At 35.6% G+C, this 18,941-nt stretch overlaps 3 protein-coding genes across 4 annotated transcripts; 1 reads left to right on the top strand and 2 right to left on the bottom strand.

Annotated features, from left to right (window-relative positions):
* Window positions 1-3,823: 3,823 nt before the first annotated feature.
* LOC135688134 (peptidyl-prolyl cis-trans isomerase FKBP2) lies at window positions 3,824-10,867 on the bottom strand. Its single transcript, XM_065204855.1, has 5 exons — window positions 10,624-10,867; window positions 7,244-7,334; window positions 5,787-5,808; window positions 4,790-4,872; window positions 3,824-3,960 (listed from the first exon to the last, which is right to left on the bottom strand). Exons 1-5 carry the CDS (start codon window positions 10,783-10,785, stop codon window positions 3,899-3,901), a joined length of 420 nt encoding a protein of 139 aa, XP_065060927.1. The 5' UTR covers window positions 10,786-10,867; the 3' UTR covers window positions 3,824-3,898.
* A 2,166-nt stretch (window positions 10,868-13,033) lies between these two features.
* LOC135688143 (uncharacterized) lies at window positions 13,034-13,946 on the top strand. Its single transcript, XM_065204867.2, has 2 exons — window positions 13,034-13,542; window positions 13,756-13,946. The coding sequence occupies exons 1-2, from the start codon at window positions 13,109-13,111 to the stop codon at window positions 13,802-13,804; spliced, it is 483 nt and encodes a 160-aa protein (XP_065060939.2). The 5' UTR covers window positions 13,034-13,108; the 3' UTR covers window positions 13,805-13,946.
* A 795-nt stretch (window positions 13,947-14,741) lies between these two features.
* LOC135688120 (ganglioside GM2 activator) lies at window positions 14,742-17,454 on the bottom strand. Of its 2 annotated transcripts, XM_065204834.2 has the most exons (5): window positions 17,271-17,454; window positions 16,716-16,772; window positions 16,054-16,255; window positions 15,546-15,678; window positions 14,742-14,894 (listed from the first exon to the last, which is right to left on the bottom strand). In XM_065204834.2, the coding sequence occupies exons 1-5, from the start codon at window positions 17,344-17,346 to the stop codon at window positions 14,805-14,807; spliced, it is 558 nt and encodes a 185-aa protein (XP_065060906.2). In that variant the 5' UTR covers window positions 17,347-17,454; the 3' UTR covers window positions 14,742-14,804. The 2 variants fall into 2 exon arrangements, with proteins under 2 accessions (XP_065060906.2, XP_065060914.2); XM_065204842.2 differs by lacking the exon at window positions 16,716-16,772 and having other exon boundaries at window positions 17,271-17,451.
* Window positions 17,455-18,941: the final 1,487 nt, after the last annotated feature.

Raw genomic sequence — 18,941 nt, 5'->3', positions numbered from 1 at the left:
CATGTTACGTCATACCACTTGCTGATGTATTTCATTGAAGTTTCACAAATTGCCAATGCATCGCTATGACAATAAAGAGAAGAGTCCTGCCGCCATTAGGCCAACTGATGTTCCCTGGGCGAGATGTATGTTTTGCATAACGGTGGCTCAAGCAAAATAAACATCAGGTCTGGGAGATTTCATTACAAGCAACTGATTTCATTTTGGTTTTTCATGCTAAAAACAAACCTTGTACGATTCACTGTATCAACAGATACAATTGCCTTTCTCTTCGGTGCTACGCAACTGGTACTATACAAAAAAGCGGAACACATACGCTTTCTGCTTGACCCAAGATTCTAAAACTGGAAAGAAAATTACATTAGATTTGCCCCATTGAGAGCAAAACGAGGAATGCATAACGAACTTTTCTTGTTGCTTCTGTTTCTCTGTACGTTGACCACGATCAACGCACAAAAGAGTTACCTTAATAAGTTAATAGTGTAATCAATCAAAGGCGTATTATTTGTAAATGGCGTTGGGTAATCTTGATGAACATAAGTGATTTTGATTTGTGGCAAAAAATTGATACAGTATGAACAAATGAGGAGGGCTCTAGGTAAATCGTGAACGGAAAGCACTATAATCTATGAAAGAGTTTTGGTTTTATTAGCTGGCTAACATCATTAAGGAGTCAGAACCCAGACAGACTGTCTATGTGGTTAATGATATGGTCTAAAATGAAATCAAGTTATTTTGCATATTTCCTAATTGAAACATTCCACACTCCTGCATTTTCTTACTTTAAGTCTGTTAAGAAAACACATGCCCAACTCTTCGACACTGTTTGCTTATGAGGAATTTCGATAAACCAATGTCACAATGGCCTAAACGTATTTCTCAGCAGACAAATAAATTATCTTTGGGTTGATTATTAAAATGTGGTTGTTTCTTCCTGCGTGTGGTACAGAGGACCCTGCAACCTCGTTAAGGAAATGCCATCACGAAGCTGAAACGGTTTACGTGCAGAGAGCTTGATATTACCAATCATGGCGGTAGTTTACGCGCGAAAGAGAACTCAATATAGGCACTCAAAGCAGGGCAAATATTCAACTTGATATGCTTCATAAAATGCTAATATTCTCATGCAATAACAAAATAGAACAAAGAGCTGAGTTAGTGTCAATTTGACTTTGATACAGGTAATGATGTATTAGTGTCAAGAAAGTTTGCATAAATTTGAAGAAAGAATTATCAGCTTGATGCTATAAAAATTGCTTTGTTAAAGTAATGTACTGCCAACACCAACAAAATATTGTGATGTTCTTTTTGAACCGAAAATTTGCAATAAGATAAAGACCATTAAATAAACATTCCCAAAGAAGCGAAAAGCATCTGAAGAATCAATACATGAAGAAGCTGACACAGCCATAACTGTGTGCAAACGCTTAAAACTGCTCGTCCTTCTGAGTATCTTCTTCAAAATATAACACATTTACAGCCGATTAAAGGATATAACTCGATTTTTCAAGCAAAGAAGCATGTTTTCTGTGCACGCCCGATAATCGCAAGATTTCTCTGGATTGAAATGTTCAACATAAATGTTTTTGAAGAGGAAATGTGCTGTTTGCTATTTGCAGCGAATATAACTGCAACAGATGACATCAAAAGGAGAAAGCAGAAGAACTAAATCTTGTTGGGAAGACGCAGAGAACGACACCTGGTCAAAACGAATAGCAGTCTCGGCCAAATGCATTTGACTTATTAAAAAGATAATTTTCCTAAAGGGAGAGAAGAGAAGGGAAAAAGTCGAATGAATTGTCTACACAAAGGATGAGTATGTGATAGGCAATGATGGCAATACGTATGAGTTGATAAGTAAAATCCACTAACTTATCTCCTATTGCGTCAGTTTTTGTATTGATTGGTCGATTAAAAACGACTCCACGAGAAATACTTTACTTTTACCAGGCAAAGAAAAAAGAACAAGCCCTAGAATCTAAAGAGTCGTTGCTAGCACAAGCCATTTAAGTCACCATAGAAACTAATGCTGTTGACAAATTAAAATGGAGTGAATTCTGCAATAAAATAAGCTGAATCAAATATTTCCTAAACCCTTTTCATCCTTCAAATATCTTATTCTCGAATAAATAAATGAACTTATAGAAAGGATCTCTGACAAATCGCTCTTTGTAATCCAACTACAACAACTGGCTTAAGAGAAGTCGATTTGATTTGAACCACGAAACAAAATTCATGCCTGATTTGATGTGTTAATTTAACAATAAGCCCTGGCAGGTCATATGAGTCACTTGAAGATTCCATGAAATTATCCAATCCAAATTAAATAATGACATAGTCGGAGGGTGGGCCTCTCTAATGGCCAAGAGTTAGCCGGTTGTTGTGAGCTCAGAATCAACTTTTGAAAAATTCAGTTCAACTAAAAATTATAAAAATTAACTTCAGAAAATTGATAAGGCTCTAATGAACTTCTACTATTCATGACGAGGGTCTGATGTCAAGGGATGAATCGATGGTGCAGATAGAGGGGGTAAGAGGGGGCGAATAACCCTCTGTAAAGCTAAACTGCTGCATTGTCTCTGATCTTGTCAAATATTTAACATGGATGTTGATTTTCAAGTGTTAACTTTTGAGAGGAAAGATTTTAACATAAGAATAATCATGAGAATATCTGAATAAATCAACAGATTTTTTTATTTTAGTTAAATTCATTACAAAACATAGGTGCTTATTAAATTTGTGTCGGAAAATCTCGCCGCTCCTATGAATCTTCTTATCTACGCCACTAGGGATGATATTTTATAATTAAACGTTCCATCTCAAAACAAAACATAACAGATGCATGCACAGCCGGCTCAATGACATGCCAAAGTAATAAACTCCAGTACTGTAAAATATAGCACACCGAATGCAACATGCTCATTAAAGCATGAAAAATACATGTCAACGCTTACATCATCAATAGGAACTGTCAACTAATAACAAATTCATAATTCATTGCATTTGGCCAGTGGAATAATGAAGCAGTCCGGCGAAATTGCACTTTTCATCTGTCAGATGCTAAATTGCTACAGCTTTTTTCTCGAAGCGGAGAAGTTTCAAGAAATTGCCAAGCTGTCATACAGACCTGTCAACCTTAAATTTTCAAAACCTGGAAATTTTGAATTTTTCCTGAAGAAAAACAGGGAGATTTGGTGAAAAACAGGGAGATTTGGTGAAAAACAGGGAGATCACAGTAATTCGTTATGGGAATAAATATACCTGATAAAATGTTGTGCTCGGCAAACATTTTGTGACAAAAGTGATCATGAAAAGTATCTTCATAATAACTTTTAGTGCTTTTTTTTACTAAGTGAGCACTAACAAAAAATTGTTGTCATGTGGAAAGTCAATGTGACCATTATATCTTAATTATACCTCTGTAAAAAAGAAAACATACACAATGGACCTGTCTTTGAAGCATAAGATGCGCAATTCATTAAAATATTCGGTGAAGAATCTTCCTAGACATTCTCCTAGACATCTTTAAAACCGGGAGAAAAATTTTAAAAACCGGGAGACCGGGAGACCGGGAGAAAGCAGTCAAAACCAGGAGTCTCCCGGCGGAACCGGGAGGGTTGACAGGTCTGTGTCATATATTTCTGCTTCTTTGCTTTCTGTATCGAATTTGAAACTTCCTTTTTGGCATCTTAGAATTCAGGATAAGCTTGTGGGGAAGAAGAGTTCTTAGGCACCATTAAAAATTTTCGAAAAATAATATCCTGACTTAGCTATAAAGAAAATTCCTAAAACAGCTCAGTAATGCACAAAGAATAACAACGGGTCAAAATGGCGATTGAAAAACTAAATCTTTATCTTTCAAAATAACAACAACATACATGATATTTGGAGTTGATCACTATAATTCTGCCTTCCTTTCAATCTTTATGAGTTCCACTTCAAAAATCAGCGTAGCACCACCTTACCAAAAAATAATAAGTACATTAAGCACACATAATTCATAGTAAAATGATTGCAGATTATCTTAAAAGGAAATACAATATGGGTAGTGAACGACAGAAAGCAACCATTTTTTAATGAGGTCCCTGGATAAGGCATGTAATTTTTATAAATGACAAGATGATCGCAGCGTAACTGGTTTGGGCATAACAGTGGTTTTTTAAGGTACGGTTTTAATAAAATCGACAATGTTTGAACAAATGGGTCCCGCTGGATATTCTTTTAAAAACATTGACTTTTACTTTCCAATTTGTCACATAACATAGGGATTGTCTATTGCGAAAAAGATAAGTTTGTCTTTGCCAATGAACGGAATCAGCATATACCCGGTTGTATCTTGCTGTACCTTCCAGTAGCTATTCAATTTTCATTCTTAAAATATTTGTTTGATTTTGAGCATTGTTAAGTGCTAGCTAGCTTTTAAGGAGAGAAAACCATGAACATCCTTGGCTCTTCAATGAAGCAGAAATCCAATAAAGATGAAGTCATTTAGAAAAGGTCTATTAAAGCTAAAGTGTGAAAAGCTATCAAAAGTTTACAACTAAAGCTTCTTAATAGTTCTAAGTAGCTTTTGGTGAGACCAAGTTTAAAATTTACGTAAAACGCCAGATTCTTTTTAGAACAAACAACACCTTGTTCTAGAAGAGGACATGAACTTTTCTCCCTCGGACATTCTTTGTCGCCTTGGAGACAAAGTGTTTTCTAGTTTCAATAGCTTAACATTGCACCAATAACTAAGTTTTTTAAAAATAACTTGGAACTTAAAAAAACCAACAAAATAGTTAACTACCTGGAATCTTTGGTGGGGCACCATGACTGCCATATCCCAATTCAGAGGGTATAACCAACTTTCTCTTTTCTCCTTCACACATACTATAAAATAAAAGTATTTCTACTGGTTGACAAGAAAACATTAAGTTGATGGATATTCTTAAAGATCTTAAAACATGCCACTTAGCAAAATATATATTTGAAATGATGAAGAAACAGTATACTAAATGTAAGAAAGACAACTGTTACAGTGAGTCAATGTTTTAGCATACTATTTGTATAAAAGCAGAGGCATTTTACACATACCATTATCTATGAATGTACTAATATTCAATTTACATAAAGGTAATGAGGGTGTAATTTTTTCACTTGAAGTTTTGGGTTTTCTCTAGAACTACACTTTTGCGTTCAGAATCATCAACTTAAAAATTCAAGAGAAAACTTCCAGTTTAGAAAAGACAAATAAAAACTAGACTTCTTTACAACTTAATGTCATGGAAGGAAATTTTCTATCAAAACTATTATAGTGTACATCGGAACGGCGATCAATGTAAACACTAAATAAATCCATCCTTGACTAACGTGTCATTTCCAATCCAGCGTGTCTTATTTTACGTGCAGAGAACACGGAGCCAGTGAGAGAGACAGTGTGTTGCCTGTGTAACTCTGATGTGAACTGAACTTACATAAAAATTAACATGCTTATATACAGAAATGAATATCTAAAATTAACACGAATGATGTAAGGAAAGCAAAGGATAGGAAGGGCGAGTGAAGGTGATGAGTAAATTGAATAGCGTGGCAAAGATTATGTAAACAATAGGGATTAGCGAATGCGTGAAATGAGAGTGACGTAGAGGATGCCTGTGCTGCGATGTGAGAATGTGGGAAAATGATGGAATGAATGAGAAGGAAAAATTGATGTAAACAGGCCTAAATAGAGTCACTACACTATCACTTGCAGAATATCCATACAATAAAGATGCTGAGCATATAAAGAAATGCTTGTTACATACTTGAGCAAGCCTTGATCCCATCCTAGAAGTCAAATGACATAACTTTTAGATCTTTATACATAAACACAAGCCATAAACAGATATATCAATTGAATTTTATGACTACCTATGCAATGCTTAACTAAACAAAGATAAAATCAATATACTGTTGCTGAAATAATATTTTCTACAAAAGTGGATAGCTTTATGGGAATCTGTCTGTTTCCTTATTTAGTTTATAATTTTGTAAGCATTGTTGTATTTAATTTTAGCGTCGTATTTCATTTAATTGTATTGTAGTTGTGTAGAATTGTATGTACGATGGATTGATAACTTGGTACAATGTGAGACATAAAGTATTTTTCAAAATGGGTCTAATTTTCAAAAAAGTTTTATTTTGGGAATGCTAGAGAATTGGATATCAGTTGGCCAAAAGTATGATGCAGTTTTACTCAAAAAGAACAAGCAAGAAGGTTTATTGGTTTCAAAAAATAACTTTAACAATTTGGAGGGCCTTAGAGAGTCTTCATCAAGAAGCTTTTGGAAGACCAGACCAAGCAATTTAGCATAATCTAATATCCTCCATGGCTCCAAAAAACATGGATTTACATGTTATTTTCAGGAAATCATAAAAAAATGGTCAAATGCATTGTAGGCAAAAAGCATTGTCAAAAAAAAATTTGTCAATTGCAAAAAATTTGGTCAACTGTTCAATTGAGTGCCAGCATCTAAAGCACACCTCAAAATAGCCAAGGAGAGCAATTTAATGAGCACCTGAAAATGTAAAGTTATATCACCACAAAGCAAAATATTGTTTTAAAACAATGATGATCAAACTTAAACCATTTTCTCAAATGTATAATTTATAAGATTTGCACGAGATTTTATGCCAATAAATTATGGTGCTATTTCATACTTGATTTTGTGTTCAGATTCTTTCAAGGCCACAGGTATAAGAACACATTTTTAAAATGAAAATATTATTTTCTATGCATGGAAAATACGGACATGTAAAAAGAATTTGACAGTTGAATCATTTCAAAATGCAATGATATTTGAAAATGAATTGTTTCCGTTTGGACCCCAAAAGTTGGATTCATTTACAAAGAAAGAAAAGGCAAATTTTTGAAAATGTATGTGTGTAGATATCGTATGAGACCTGTTCACATAATACAGTCTATGAACAAATACCACAGAACATTATACCCTGACCCCAGGGATTTGGGGCTACATTCATATGGAAGCTCAATCCCCATTTTCAATGCCAAAAAGGAGCTGATTTCTACTTTTGCTTCTATCTTTAGAAATGTTGTGCACACCTCCCAAAGATGTTCTCAAGGCAACTTTATTATGAAATGTATAATGAAGATCACTATCATTGAATCAAGTTGCTGTGTCTGTTTTGGTCTGCATAAGGCAAAAAAGGCTTGATACTCAAGAAGACGCTTTGATTATTAGTTTGTGTAACAATAATCTACCTTTAATAACTTGTCCAGCCCCGAGAGTGAAAACAAATGGTTCTCCTCTTGGAATACTGCTATCAAATTCTGAACCACTTTCCAATTTTCCCTGGAAACCAAAGATAAATATGAAATCAATATATTGTATCATTATGTACCAAAAGTAGCAAAAAGTGGAAAGTAAAACATGGAAATGTTTTGGGAAATTTCATTAGATCCAGCAGTTCAAGCAAATATTATTTAATATATCTTGTGCTACAGAAATTTGTCAAAAGTAATGAATGCTGCAACAGACCACTTGAGACTCTAATTCCCAAATCTTTCAAAGAAAAAAAAGTAAATAAAGAACAAAAAATCAATGAAGAACCATGGTCGCATTAAAAGAGTGTACAATCACAAAATAATGTCTCAAAAGTTACAATTGAAATCATATTATGCAAGAATAAATATCCTGACAAAGAGAATAAGAAGTTCTTTTTGATATCACCAAAAAAATCAAGTTTTTGAAACTATTTAATCCCCTTTATACTCTATAGTTACTAAAAAAGAAACAACATGAAAGAAATAGGAAAGGGCAGGAATGACCAAAAATGACCTGTAACAGCATAGCAATCAGAAGGAATTACTGTAAAAGCTCTTTCTTTTAAGCCCCCTCTCTCTCTCTTAAGCCCCCTCTCTATTAAGTCCCTCTCTTGGACTGACAAAAATAAATAAGCCCCTGGGAGCTTAATAGAACTTTTACAGTACTCAAGAATGGATACAAAAATACTTGGAACAGACAAGAGTCACCTGAAAAGGGACTATAGCTGCCTGGAACTTGTTAAAAACAACCTGAAGAAACACTTTGATGTGACTGCTTTATCTGCTTAAGTCATGCATACTGAGAAAATTTTTGAGGGGAAACAAGGAAGGCAGGGCCTGGACCTGTAGGCATAGGCAAAGCTGGATGCTATTTCTTTATCAACTTAGCTACCTGGCCATTTTTTCACATCTGAATCCATCCATAGCACCAAATCCATAGCACTCGCACAGCCCCACTCCGCACCCGCTCAGTCATGTTACTTCATATCTTTTTGAATTTTTTAAGTATCTTGTTTAAAGTTTCTTTTGATCATCATTATTACATCATTGTGTAAGAAGTGTACAAAATGCTGTTAATGAGGCAACTTACTTGATATAAAATAGTTTCTCTTACTACAATTATTTAGATAATTGATATAAAATAGTTACTCTCATTACAAATACTACAATTAATTATCATATAGGAGCGATAATATTTAGCAAGAATTGCCAAGGTTCCTATCTTGTTTCCTTTGACTTTCCATCACTGATGCTACTTCAAATCTTATTTAGAATGCAGAAAATACAGAGACAGTGAGAGAGACAGTATGTTGCCTGTGTAACTCTGATCTGAACTGAACTGACTGAACTGACATGCCCTGTGATGTCGTGAATGAGGTAAGTGGATGTCATGGTGATGGCATGTTCGATGAAGAAGCAGGAATATGGCCTATCTTACAATATTAAAATCACTACAATTACCTTGTGCAAGATAATGGAATAATCGCAGGTATGACCAGATAAACAGATATTGTGTGCAGAACCTATGGCAGATTCTTAATAATATGAGGGCGGAATGAAAGAAAAAAATTATTGCACGGGAATGGCATTCCCTGCGAAAACCAACTTTAAAGTCTGGAGGGGGGTTCCAGGTCCCATTTGAGACAAAGTGGGTTGGAAATCCTTTATTTGCCAAAAAGTTTAAAAATTTGCGAACTAGGTAACCATAAATGGCAAAAAATCCTTTGCTCTTGCAATGTGATATTTTTCAAGAAGGGGGTGGGGGTGTTACACCTCTCACACTCTCTCCTCGTGTAGTGACGGTGCTGGCTCCAATCTAAGATAAACCATTACTCGCAAATTACCCAATACCTTGTTGGACCCTTAACTTTTTATTTCCAAAGCTCAGAGAGTCCTTTAACACTGACAGTGAAACTGCTTAACATTCTTTTTGGCCTAAATTTTCTGAGACCACACCGGATATTTCCAACATAACCTATACATATATGGTCAGGGGCGGACTGGCTGGTCGGGCTATTCGGGCAATCACCCAAAGGGCCGGTCGGTTTAAGGGCCGGCTGATAAAAGTGCAAAAAAATAAATTAGCTTAAAAAGTGAATGCGAGGCAAAAAGTATACCCATGCGTTGATCTGTTCGCCTTGAATTTTCAGAGACTTTGTGGGAAAGAATAAATATACACGCGAGTACTCCAAAACCACTAAAATTATCAATTCATTATTGTCACTGCAGCCCAAACACACTTTTCAGGAAACATGTTATTGTTATATTTTCTCTTGACGGTATTTCCTTTTTGGCGACATATTATACTGTAACACCCCTGTTTCAATGCGATACATATGATTTTAACCTCCCTTGATGTCTTTTTGCTTAGCTTTTGCTTGAAGCTGGTCATGTTTCTGCCTAAGCACAAGCTATTGCTTAATGAAGTGAATTTAAAAGTCCAAAAGTTAGAGTTCACTAAGCGATTTGCTCTGTGATGTGAAGCAATTGAGAGGACTTACGTAGAATGAGGGAAGAGCAAGAAGACTTCAACCAAAGGTGGTGCACAGAAATTTCGTGAGGAAAAGCTGTGAGACTTAAAACAGGATTCAGCTACGATACAAAGCTTTTTTATCAAGCAAAAGCCACAAACGCCACAAAAAACAGCAGGGTCTCGTTCTTGCCCCTTTCAATAAACTCATACAAATTTTGGTAGGTTTATTAGGCCTATACTATCATAAGTCAAATGCACCCCCTGCCCAACAGGGGTACGGTGCTGCACGATAAAATTTCAACAGGGGTGCCCATGTTTTATTTTTGGGGTCAGAAATTGACAAATCGATATTTTTGGGCTGCTGAAAATCATTTTGATTTTCCAGAGGATTAAAAAATTATTTGTCACAAGTGGAGTGTGATAGAAGCTTTTCCACTTTAAATTTATTTAGAAACAAAGTCCAACCAATGAATTAAAATTTTTGTTTATTTACTACTTAGTCAGCAAATGACATATTTAACATGTTCTGTTAACAATGTTATGTTAACCAGCATTCTTTCATGCACAAAATTACTGAATTTAAAAACTTGTTTTCCTTACAGACTAACATTTACTAGCATTTTCCGAGGAGTTTTTTCTTTGCTATTATTGTGGGCCGGTTTGATCAAAATTTGCCCGGGCCAAAAAAATTAGCCAGTCCGCCCCTGTATATGGTCCATCAAATCTCCCAATTTTTCCCAATAACTCTGCCAATTCAATCAAGGTAGTTATTCTCTCAATTCAAGGTAAAATCAATCAGGGCAACACAATCCTAACAAAATTTGCACTATCAAATATATCGTACCGTGTAATGCATATGTAGAACGTCCCCCTTCCTCGAGCGTCTTGAACAATTTTCTATCTTCTTCTTGACTCCTATCTGCAATTTCTTTTGTTCACATTCTACAAATGCAACTAACGTTACGGCTATAACAATAGTAAATAAAGCAAATTCGAGGCGATACATGCTGGCTATATTTTCTTCGACCAAAATTTGGAACTTCAAAGTCAAGAACAGTAACACGACAAGAGTTTAATGTACCTCGTTTGGGTGTGACTATGTGGATCATCTTGAAATAGCCTCTCTGTTTTGTTACTCTTCCTTCGAGCCTTTGTCAAGCAAGGGTATCACAAGAGAAATGCTGAGGGTTTTAGCGCCCAGTAGGGTCTTTACATTTTCCTACCTCGCTATTGATTCTTGTCATTATAAGGCCCCCAATATTTTTTCAGACAAAAAAGCTTTTGGCATGCAAAACCTTTTGCTCTGGATACAATATTTATTTTCCGGAAAAAAATGTTTAATTTTGCTTTTTTACATTATTCAATCATATCTTGGGAAATGTACTATTCACTCCTTTAAGTGACCTACAAAATGCATACCTGATCGAAGTAAAAATGAAATATTTATTCTTTTATTTGACCTTGAGTTCAGTAGTGTAGTGGAGCCGTAGATGGCGTTATACTACCTGCCCAAACAAACAGTGCCGTTATGGATTTTAACATTGGTATCATATTAAAATAACACGTTAGTATCATGCTAAATTCTTTTACACTATACCAAGTTTTCTTTGATTGCATTATATAGCAAAAAACCTGTTCAGACTTTCAATACTTGTCTCACCAATGGTCTGAATGAATATGAAAGAGAAAAAAGTCACATAAAGATAACGCTATAAAGATTTCCTAATATCATATCACTATTGCTTTTTAAATATTAGGCGTGCATAGTTCGTAGGCCCTTTTGTTCGTGATTTTAGGCAGTACCGAAGGAAAAATATTGTTTTTGGTCAAAAGAGAGAGCAAGTTCATAAAAGAAGTACAATATTTTTTGTAAAAATAATTTCATAAGAATACAAGCCTCAAAATTGGTGAAAAAATGTTGAAACCTCTTAAAATTCTCCATCTCAAAACGAGGGCTCTTTCATGACCTATTCTAGCGCCTGTGTTTTTGTGCTTCATATCAACGTTACCCGATAATAAAAACTTTTAAAAGCATTCTTGATTCATTTTGATTACCTGGATGTAGAGTGGCTTAGGGATACTCTCGACATTTGAGAGGTGTTGCGTAAAAGCCAGATCTAACTACAGAGTAACATCGTTTTTGACAAACATATGCAAAGTATTTGAATTCATAATGAATGACTGCTATAATTAAGCGACAAAAAATTTCATAGTGAGAACTTGGTGAATTTCGAGAAAGAAAGACTGTTAACTGAAAACTCTTGCAGCGAAACGTTTTTTCTGTATTTTGAGGGTGTATTGAAATTCTAGTGAAGCGTGGAAAATTGCAAATCACTGGGATTTTCAGAAAGCAATCTACATGGTTATTTTGAAGATGCTTAATACGTAAAATGCCGAAGAAAAGGAAAAAACCTACTGGTTAAAAAGAAAGGAAAGTCACTGGGGCTGGAGGGTCAATTGCCTCCCTATTTTTTATGTTGAAAATTGTCCTGTAGGGCCTGTGACGCAGGCTATGTTGTTTTGGCAAGCTTAAGCTTTTTTCTAGGAAGGCACTTTTTTCTAGGAGAAAAGAAGAATAAGTAATGTTAGAGAATGTGAATCGAATGAGTTTTAGCAATTACTTAAAATTTGATAAGCTTTGGATGTATAAAGTTTTGCCATCATGCTGTTTATTTTCTCGGAGTTACAGGGTCTAGGGAAATACTATTGGGAATTTGATTCAGTTCACTACCAGGACAAAAGTATTGCGACACCTGTGTATGTAATTTCTACAATGTTGTGATGATCAAAGAGCAGTTTCCTCTTGTAACGAGCCTACGAGATTTCAATGAAAACAAAAGGACTTCCGGAAATATTAAGATAAAACAATAGGATTTCCACCAAATGTGTACGAAATTTCCATGGAGTGATTTACGCATCGATGATGATGGTCTCGTTTTTTTTTCTACTAGCATTTTCTACTGGTATTTTTAGAAACAAAAAATAACACAAGATACCACGAAATAGAGCCTGAAAAACCCCTTAAGGAGCTCAAGTCGTAAGGAGCTCATTTTCGCGTGTAGTAGAAGATCAAGTGAGATAAAATTTCCAGTAACTTTATGAAAATTTCATAACTAATTTTTCCCTTGCGATTTATATATTTCGGACAGCAGATCAGAATCTGAGTCCAATCAAAGAGGAGATTCCCCAACAAAGGGAATTGGGGAATTGGGTTCTAGTAAGCCACCTAGAGTCAGCTGGTGAGTGTCCATGGCAACGCGAGCCGCAATTCCTTGAAAAGAATATGGCGGAAGGAATTCATTTCACAGCATTTTGTTTGTAAATAAGGCATGGCGGCTGGAAGCTTAGGAGCCTTGAGCTATGGCTACTCAAGGAATGTCTTTCCAAACAATAACGAGGTTGTGTGGGTAGTAAGAACGTATAACCCGAAAGAGCCGAGGACGACAGCTGCTGTGCCAGTGCCTAGGCATAAATTTTTGTATCCGACCCCACAGAGTCTTCCAGATGTTCCGAAAGAGTGGAAATTGCAAGTGGAGCCATCAATTTTTTCTCACTCTTTACGTGATTGTGGGCAAAAAAACTACCCATCCTCTCAAGCAACAAGATGTGAAGAATGGTCAACTCTACGACAAACATTGCCAAGCAGAGGTTACCACGAAAGAGGGTCTGCCCCACGGTGGGGGACCGCAGGCGTTTTAATACCGCCAAGAGCAGCTCGAGAATATTCCAAGAGGTTCCCGCACATAAACAGCCCAATGACAAGGTGATTTTCACTTATTTTTGAAATCGTTATATCATCATATAATTGCAGACTTCATAAATGAAAACAGCTGAGTTATTCTTGCATTAAAGTTTTTTCAGTATCAGCTAAGTTTCTCATGTGCAACTAGCTTTCTCCCTTTCATAAACTATCATCATAAACTATCTTTGATACCCTTTCCGTTGGCTTAATATTTGAATAATTTATATTTTACAGGTATGTGGATGACATGCACCTCACAAACAGGCTGTTTAAACTGCATTGAGACCGGCTTCATGCATGGATGCAAAAGGCAACCAAGGCTTTGATCCTTGGTTGAGTTTTGAACCACCGTAAATGTGCTTAGCGTAATTAGAAGAAGGAATTAATTATTTAGTCTTATTTGATTTTCGATATTATAGAAGGAATATTTTCTTTTCATTTGTCACAACATCTCAGTTCTTCACCAACCTCTAAATGGTCGTTCAAATTTGTGATTTGGGATAATTGCGTTGCATTATTAACGAGAAAATCTGCTTTTTATAAATTCAAGAAGGTACTTTTACAATTTCCAAAACATTAAAACATTTGGCCCTGCAATAGATTATGTCTTGGACCAGACCACTTGTTGCAAAACAAAATGAACTATGCGATATGAATTCAATCATGAAGTAAACTTGATATACAGTTATCTGAATTTTGTCAGAAGTCGTAGATCAATGATGATAAAAATCATCTAATGAATACTTTATAAGTCTAGGCTAGATTTCTGCTACAATTTGCCCAAAATGAACGTATGCTGTGGTTCGGAGGAGATTTAGAACTCCAATTCACAGAAGCACAAATTTGGCAAAGAACACCTATTAGCATGAAGGATTTTTGCTGTATTTGTATGTATGACAGACACAAACACCATTGTTAGACAGAGATAACCACGGAAAACGAACTATAAAGTTGTTGACATCAATATGTTCCTTAGCATTAATCTGATCTACTTACCAGGTAGCTGGTTCCAAATTGGCTGTATGTCTTGTTACACCCAGCTGCTATATATAGAGAGCCAATAATGTGCAATTTCAATTGTTTGAGAATGGATCTTGAAATCTTTTCAGATTTTTGATAAAAGTTACCAGGCTTGATCATCGATCAGTTAAAAATAAAAAAGTATTTTTCACTACATGCCTGTATTTTGAAGACGAAACTAATTATGAAAAATCACACACAATCATTTTCGTTTTCATTTACAATTTTGAAATTTCCACACTTTACATGCTTATGCTGCTCGGCTATATTTCTATGTTGATATACTGCTCACCACAGGCAACAAAAGATCCATTTTTCCCATCTTTTATTTTGTAGCCAATCCAATATTTTCCCTGCAGATATAAAATGTCAGTACAAAAAGAGTGTGCTAATTACATCACTATTATAAAAATCTTTTAGCTAATCAAATCAAACTTACTTAAAAGAAAGGGTCGATCTTCCTCAGTAATCAGCATTGCAAAAAACACTTACTATTGGCTTTAACATTGGCTTAAGATATTTATTTTGCAAAACATATAGTAAACGTTGCAAAAATAAACCAGATAACTCAGACAATTTGCCCAAATTCAAAACGTTGTTATACCTAAGACCATATTTTAAACTTCAAAAGAATTGTGGCATTTTGTCTGACGGATTCGAACTCCGTGTATTCCTCTTTCGTTAGCAATTGTTTCTATTTATAGAACACGATTCAGAACCTTCCCATTGTAACATCCTATATGAGAAATATATTTCCACTGTCCTGGAATATGTGAAATGCGTCAAAAATAGATTTGATTTGTAGCAAAGCGCACTCACAACACCTAATCACTTAGGCCAGTCGCGAGTTGCAGAGCAGTCATATTAAACTTAGAGGTGCTTTTTTGTGAGTTGCCATAATTTATCATAAATTATTTATAGAAGATGGTGATTTTAGGATTTGTTATCAGTTTCAATTTGTCACACTTCCGATACAATCTATTCAATTACAGTTGATTTCTTACATTGACAAGGAATGATGGGAAATCCACATTGACAGGAACTGTGATCGTGACGTCATCAACAGCAATTTTACAGCTCGTACACATGTCCAGATACTGAGTGCAGTTCATCTTTTGGCAGTCAAACTTATAGTCACTAAAAATTAATGCGCAAAATATCAACGAGCCACCAAGTGATAAAGAGTAATATTTTCTAACAAAGATGCAGATGACGACAATTCATTCATATTGTTCGTATTGTTAGATAACTGACATTCAAATAACTATCTTACCGACCACTTAAAGAAAATGGGAAGGGTGCCACAGCTCCCAAAACCCCCTTCTCATTTATATCTCTTCCAATTTGTAACTAGTTATTGGAAAAGATTTGCTAGGAACATGGATTTGCAACAAATAATGGAATATTCCTAATATTTTTTGGAACTTTTGGAATCCAAACTCGATACTATATTTTAAGGATTTCATTATTATTTCAGTCAAGGTATGGAAATGGTATACGTAATTTTATTACCAAGATCCAACTTCACTAATGCAAGGAATTTTAATCCAGAATCCAATCTTTTTCCATAAATCTAAGTCAACCTCAAAGCTTTTTGGCAGCTTCCTTCGAACTTTGATTGTCAATGAAACATTGAATTTCTCTCCTTCCTTGACAACAAGAGGATCTGGCAATTTTCGCACAAGCACTTGAAGTGGGTAGAATGTTTTAGAATCTAGAAGTATGAAATATTGTATACGTTATATAAATTATATAGATCTTAGAGAATAAAAAAGTTTCTGTAGACTGTTCTAAGGCGCATTTCTAATTCATGCGATTTGTTTCAGCTAGATATGTCAACTAACTATGCAAAAAATGCCATTTTGAAGACTAGAGCCATAAATAAATACGATTTTTTTCTCAATAACCCACACAAGAACCCATCTGGTTACAAGAAGGCAGAAAAGGTCTTCCTTGTTGACTGTTCTTCATTTTTTATCTAGTGCCTTGTGGTTGTTTTTTTCTTTTCGTCTAGTGTTTTGGGGCAAACATTCTATTGAACCTATCCGTCTTTTCATAAGAACATACTTCAAAATGGCAAAGACAACCTATCATTGGAATTATTTCAAGCAAACATTGGGACATACTCTATTTGCAACCAAATGTCTATATGCTGCTCACGACTTTTTATTTACCTGTAAGACAATGCTTTGATCCAGGATCTCCACTCATTGACCGCTTATTGGAATTTTCTAAGTTAAGAAATCCCAAATTATTTAAGACATTATGTTTATTAAATCTAAGCTTTAAAAGCATTTGACATTGCAAATAAATCTGGGAAAGTTCTATTTTAAAAAGCATTTCCTTAAGGATTAATCTGCAAACTATATTAATGGTACAAAATTTAATCTTTTTTATTAATTGTGTACACGGTCTAGCATCAAAAAGCATTCCCAAGGGTAAATAAAATATGAGTGCCTAGATGCGAAGTAAACTTTGTTAAGACGGTCTGCTAGTGAAGAAACAGGCATTTTGCTTCAGCATTTTGAGGAGGCAATCTCTCAAGTCTCTTCACGGTTTCTACTCCTATGTACATAGTTTTAAAGCTCCCAAAAGAATGATTTCTAGAACTAATACCTGCTAAGTATCTCAGGTTTCTAATGCATGTCCGTTAATTAACAGATAGGAGTATGACGTTAAACAAGTCAAATAAGTTAATCAGCAAGTGTAAAGTAAGTTGATTTACTCACCACAATGGTCACCTACTGCATACCCAAGGCCAGAAAGTGCAGCAATAGCTGAAATAATGAATAGGTAGGACGCCATCACAGCACAATCCTGTGATATGAGAGATTTAACGATTTCACTTCATTATAACCGTTTTAAATTTGCTTCTACTGGTGGTCATTTGTTCACTATGTTGAGTAAAAAGCGCGTAAAAGTGAGACATTGAGAAATAGATGAAAATATTTTTGTTTACCTTAACCATGAGAAGAGTTTCAGCTGGGATTGGTATTTTCAGTTTGTCAATATGAGGAAAACCGTAATTAACAGGATATTGCGCCAAATTTTGAACATTTGGAAAGCTGTGAAGTTATAACAGCTAATAGTCATCATAGTGTTTGTGCAATTAAGTGACGTTTCAAGTATTATCAAAAGGCCATGAGGTCATCTGCTTTCTTCCTAGTTGTACAGCTGGTTCCACATTCTCTGTTTTATTTGGGAATCATATAATGTACCAGGGTGCTGCTTCTTACTTTAATTTAAGGATGTTTGAACAGATTGGGATAAATTTTGAAGATTTCAAATAATACCTTCAGAGCCAAGAAAAGAAGAAGTGAAGGTGCAACGGTCGACGACCGTGAAAATGGTCAAGGAGGCCGAAAAATTAAACTGCCCCTTCAACACCAGCCTTGCTACAATTTGGTTATTAGAGCTTGATAGCATTTTCCAGGGATAAATGAACACTTTCTTGGACACTGATAACCGTGGTAATTGAAATATCGTAATAGCAACCTCTAGCTAGTTGAAACAAACATAATTTTTCGAATGCTTTTGTGGCACAAGATTCGAAATTGTCTTTAACAAAAACAAGCATTTGAAACCGCTATGGCGCAAGGGTGGATCTAGCGCAAATTTAAGGGGGCGGCAGTTGATTGTGGGGGCGCTGAAATTTTCAGAAATTGGTAAAAAGAGTACACTTTATAAACAAAAATTTCCGACCCCAGCTACTGACAGAAGGCTCGCTTTCACATTCTAAGAAAATCTTCACAATAATTGTGTCAAAGCAATATTATATATGAAAAGAAATACGCATGAGACTTGGAGACTCGACAGTCTCTTCAAGCAATTTCGCAAAGAACCGCACCGCAAAGCAGTGTTGAGGTTTTGGCGGACTGTATGCCATCCCACAGAGTTGCAGTAAAACTGTTTAGTAAAGAAAACCAGTGATACCTCAAAAGAGCGGCTGTAGACCGGTTTCACCCCATGCCAGGGATCATCAGTGCAGCTGAACTGAATGCGGACCCAATGCTGACCTAGGGCCAGGAAATAGGCTGTCAGTGGCAATCTCTAAGTTAAGTTTCTCTCCTAATAGATGTATTTGCTTGCTGAACATTCGCTGCTCCGCCATTGTGCCTCAAACTGCTGTTAAAGATTCTGCGACAGGGGCAAACTGGAATGCTCTTTCCTTACGGACATCAACAGGGAGACCCAGAAAGTTTGTCTTTTGGTCTTTTGGTTTAATTTTCAATTTTAGTAAGCTGTATAGCTAAGCAGCAGTTTAAAGTATGCACCTAAAGTTCAGTGCGACGTCATTATTGCAAAAGGTAAGACTGATTGCTCGGTGTTTGGTGAAGACCGCCACATGTTGGCGGCGGAAAAACATTTTTCAACCATGACATTCTAGGTATAGCTGGATC

Source organism: Rhopilema esculentum, chromosome 10 (genome assembly GCF_057945365.1).
Source record: "Rhopilema esculentum isolate cy_ngs chromosome 10, ASM5794536v1, whole genome shotgun sequence".
Classification (NCBI taxonomy): domain Eukaryota; kingdom Metazoa; phylum Cnidaria; class Scyphozoa; order Rhizostomeae; family Rhizostomatidae; genus Rhopilema; species Rhopilema esculentum.
Note: the sequence above shows the minus strand (reverse complement) of the source record. Positions and strands in the feature narration are given on the sequence as shown.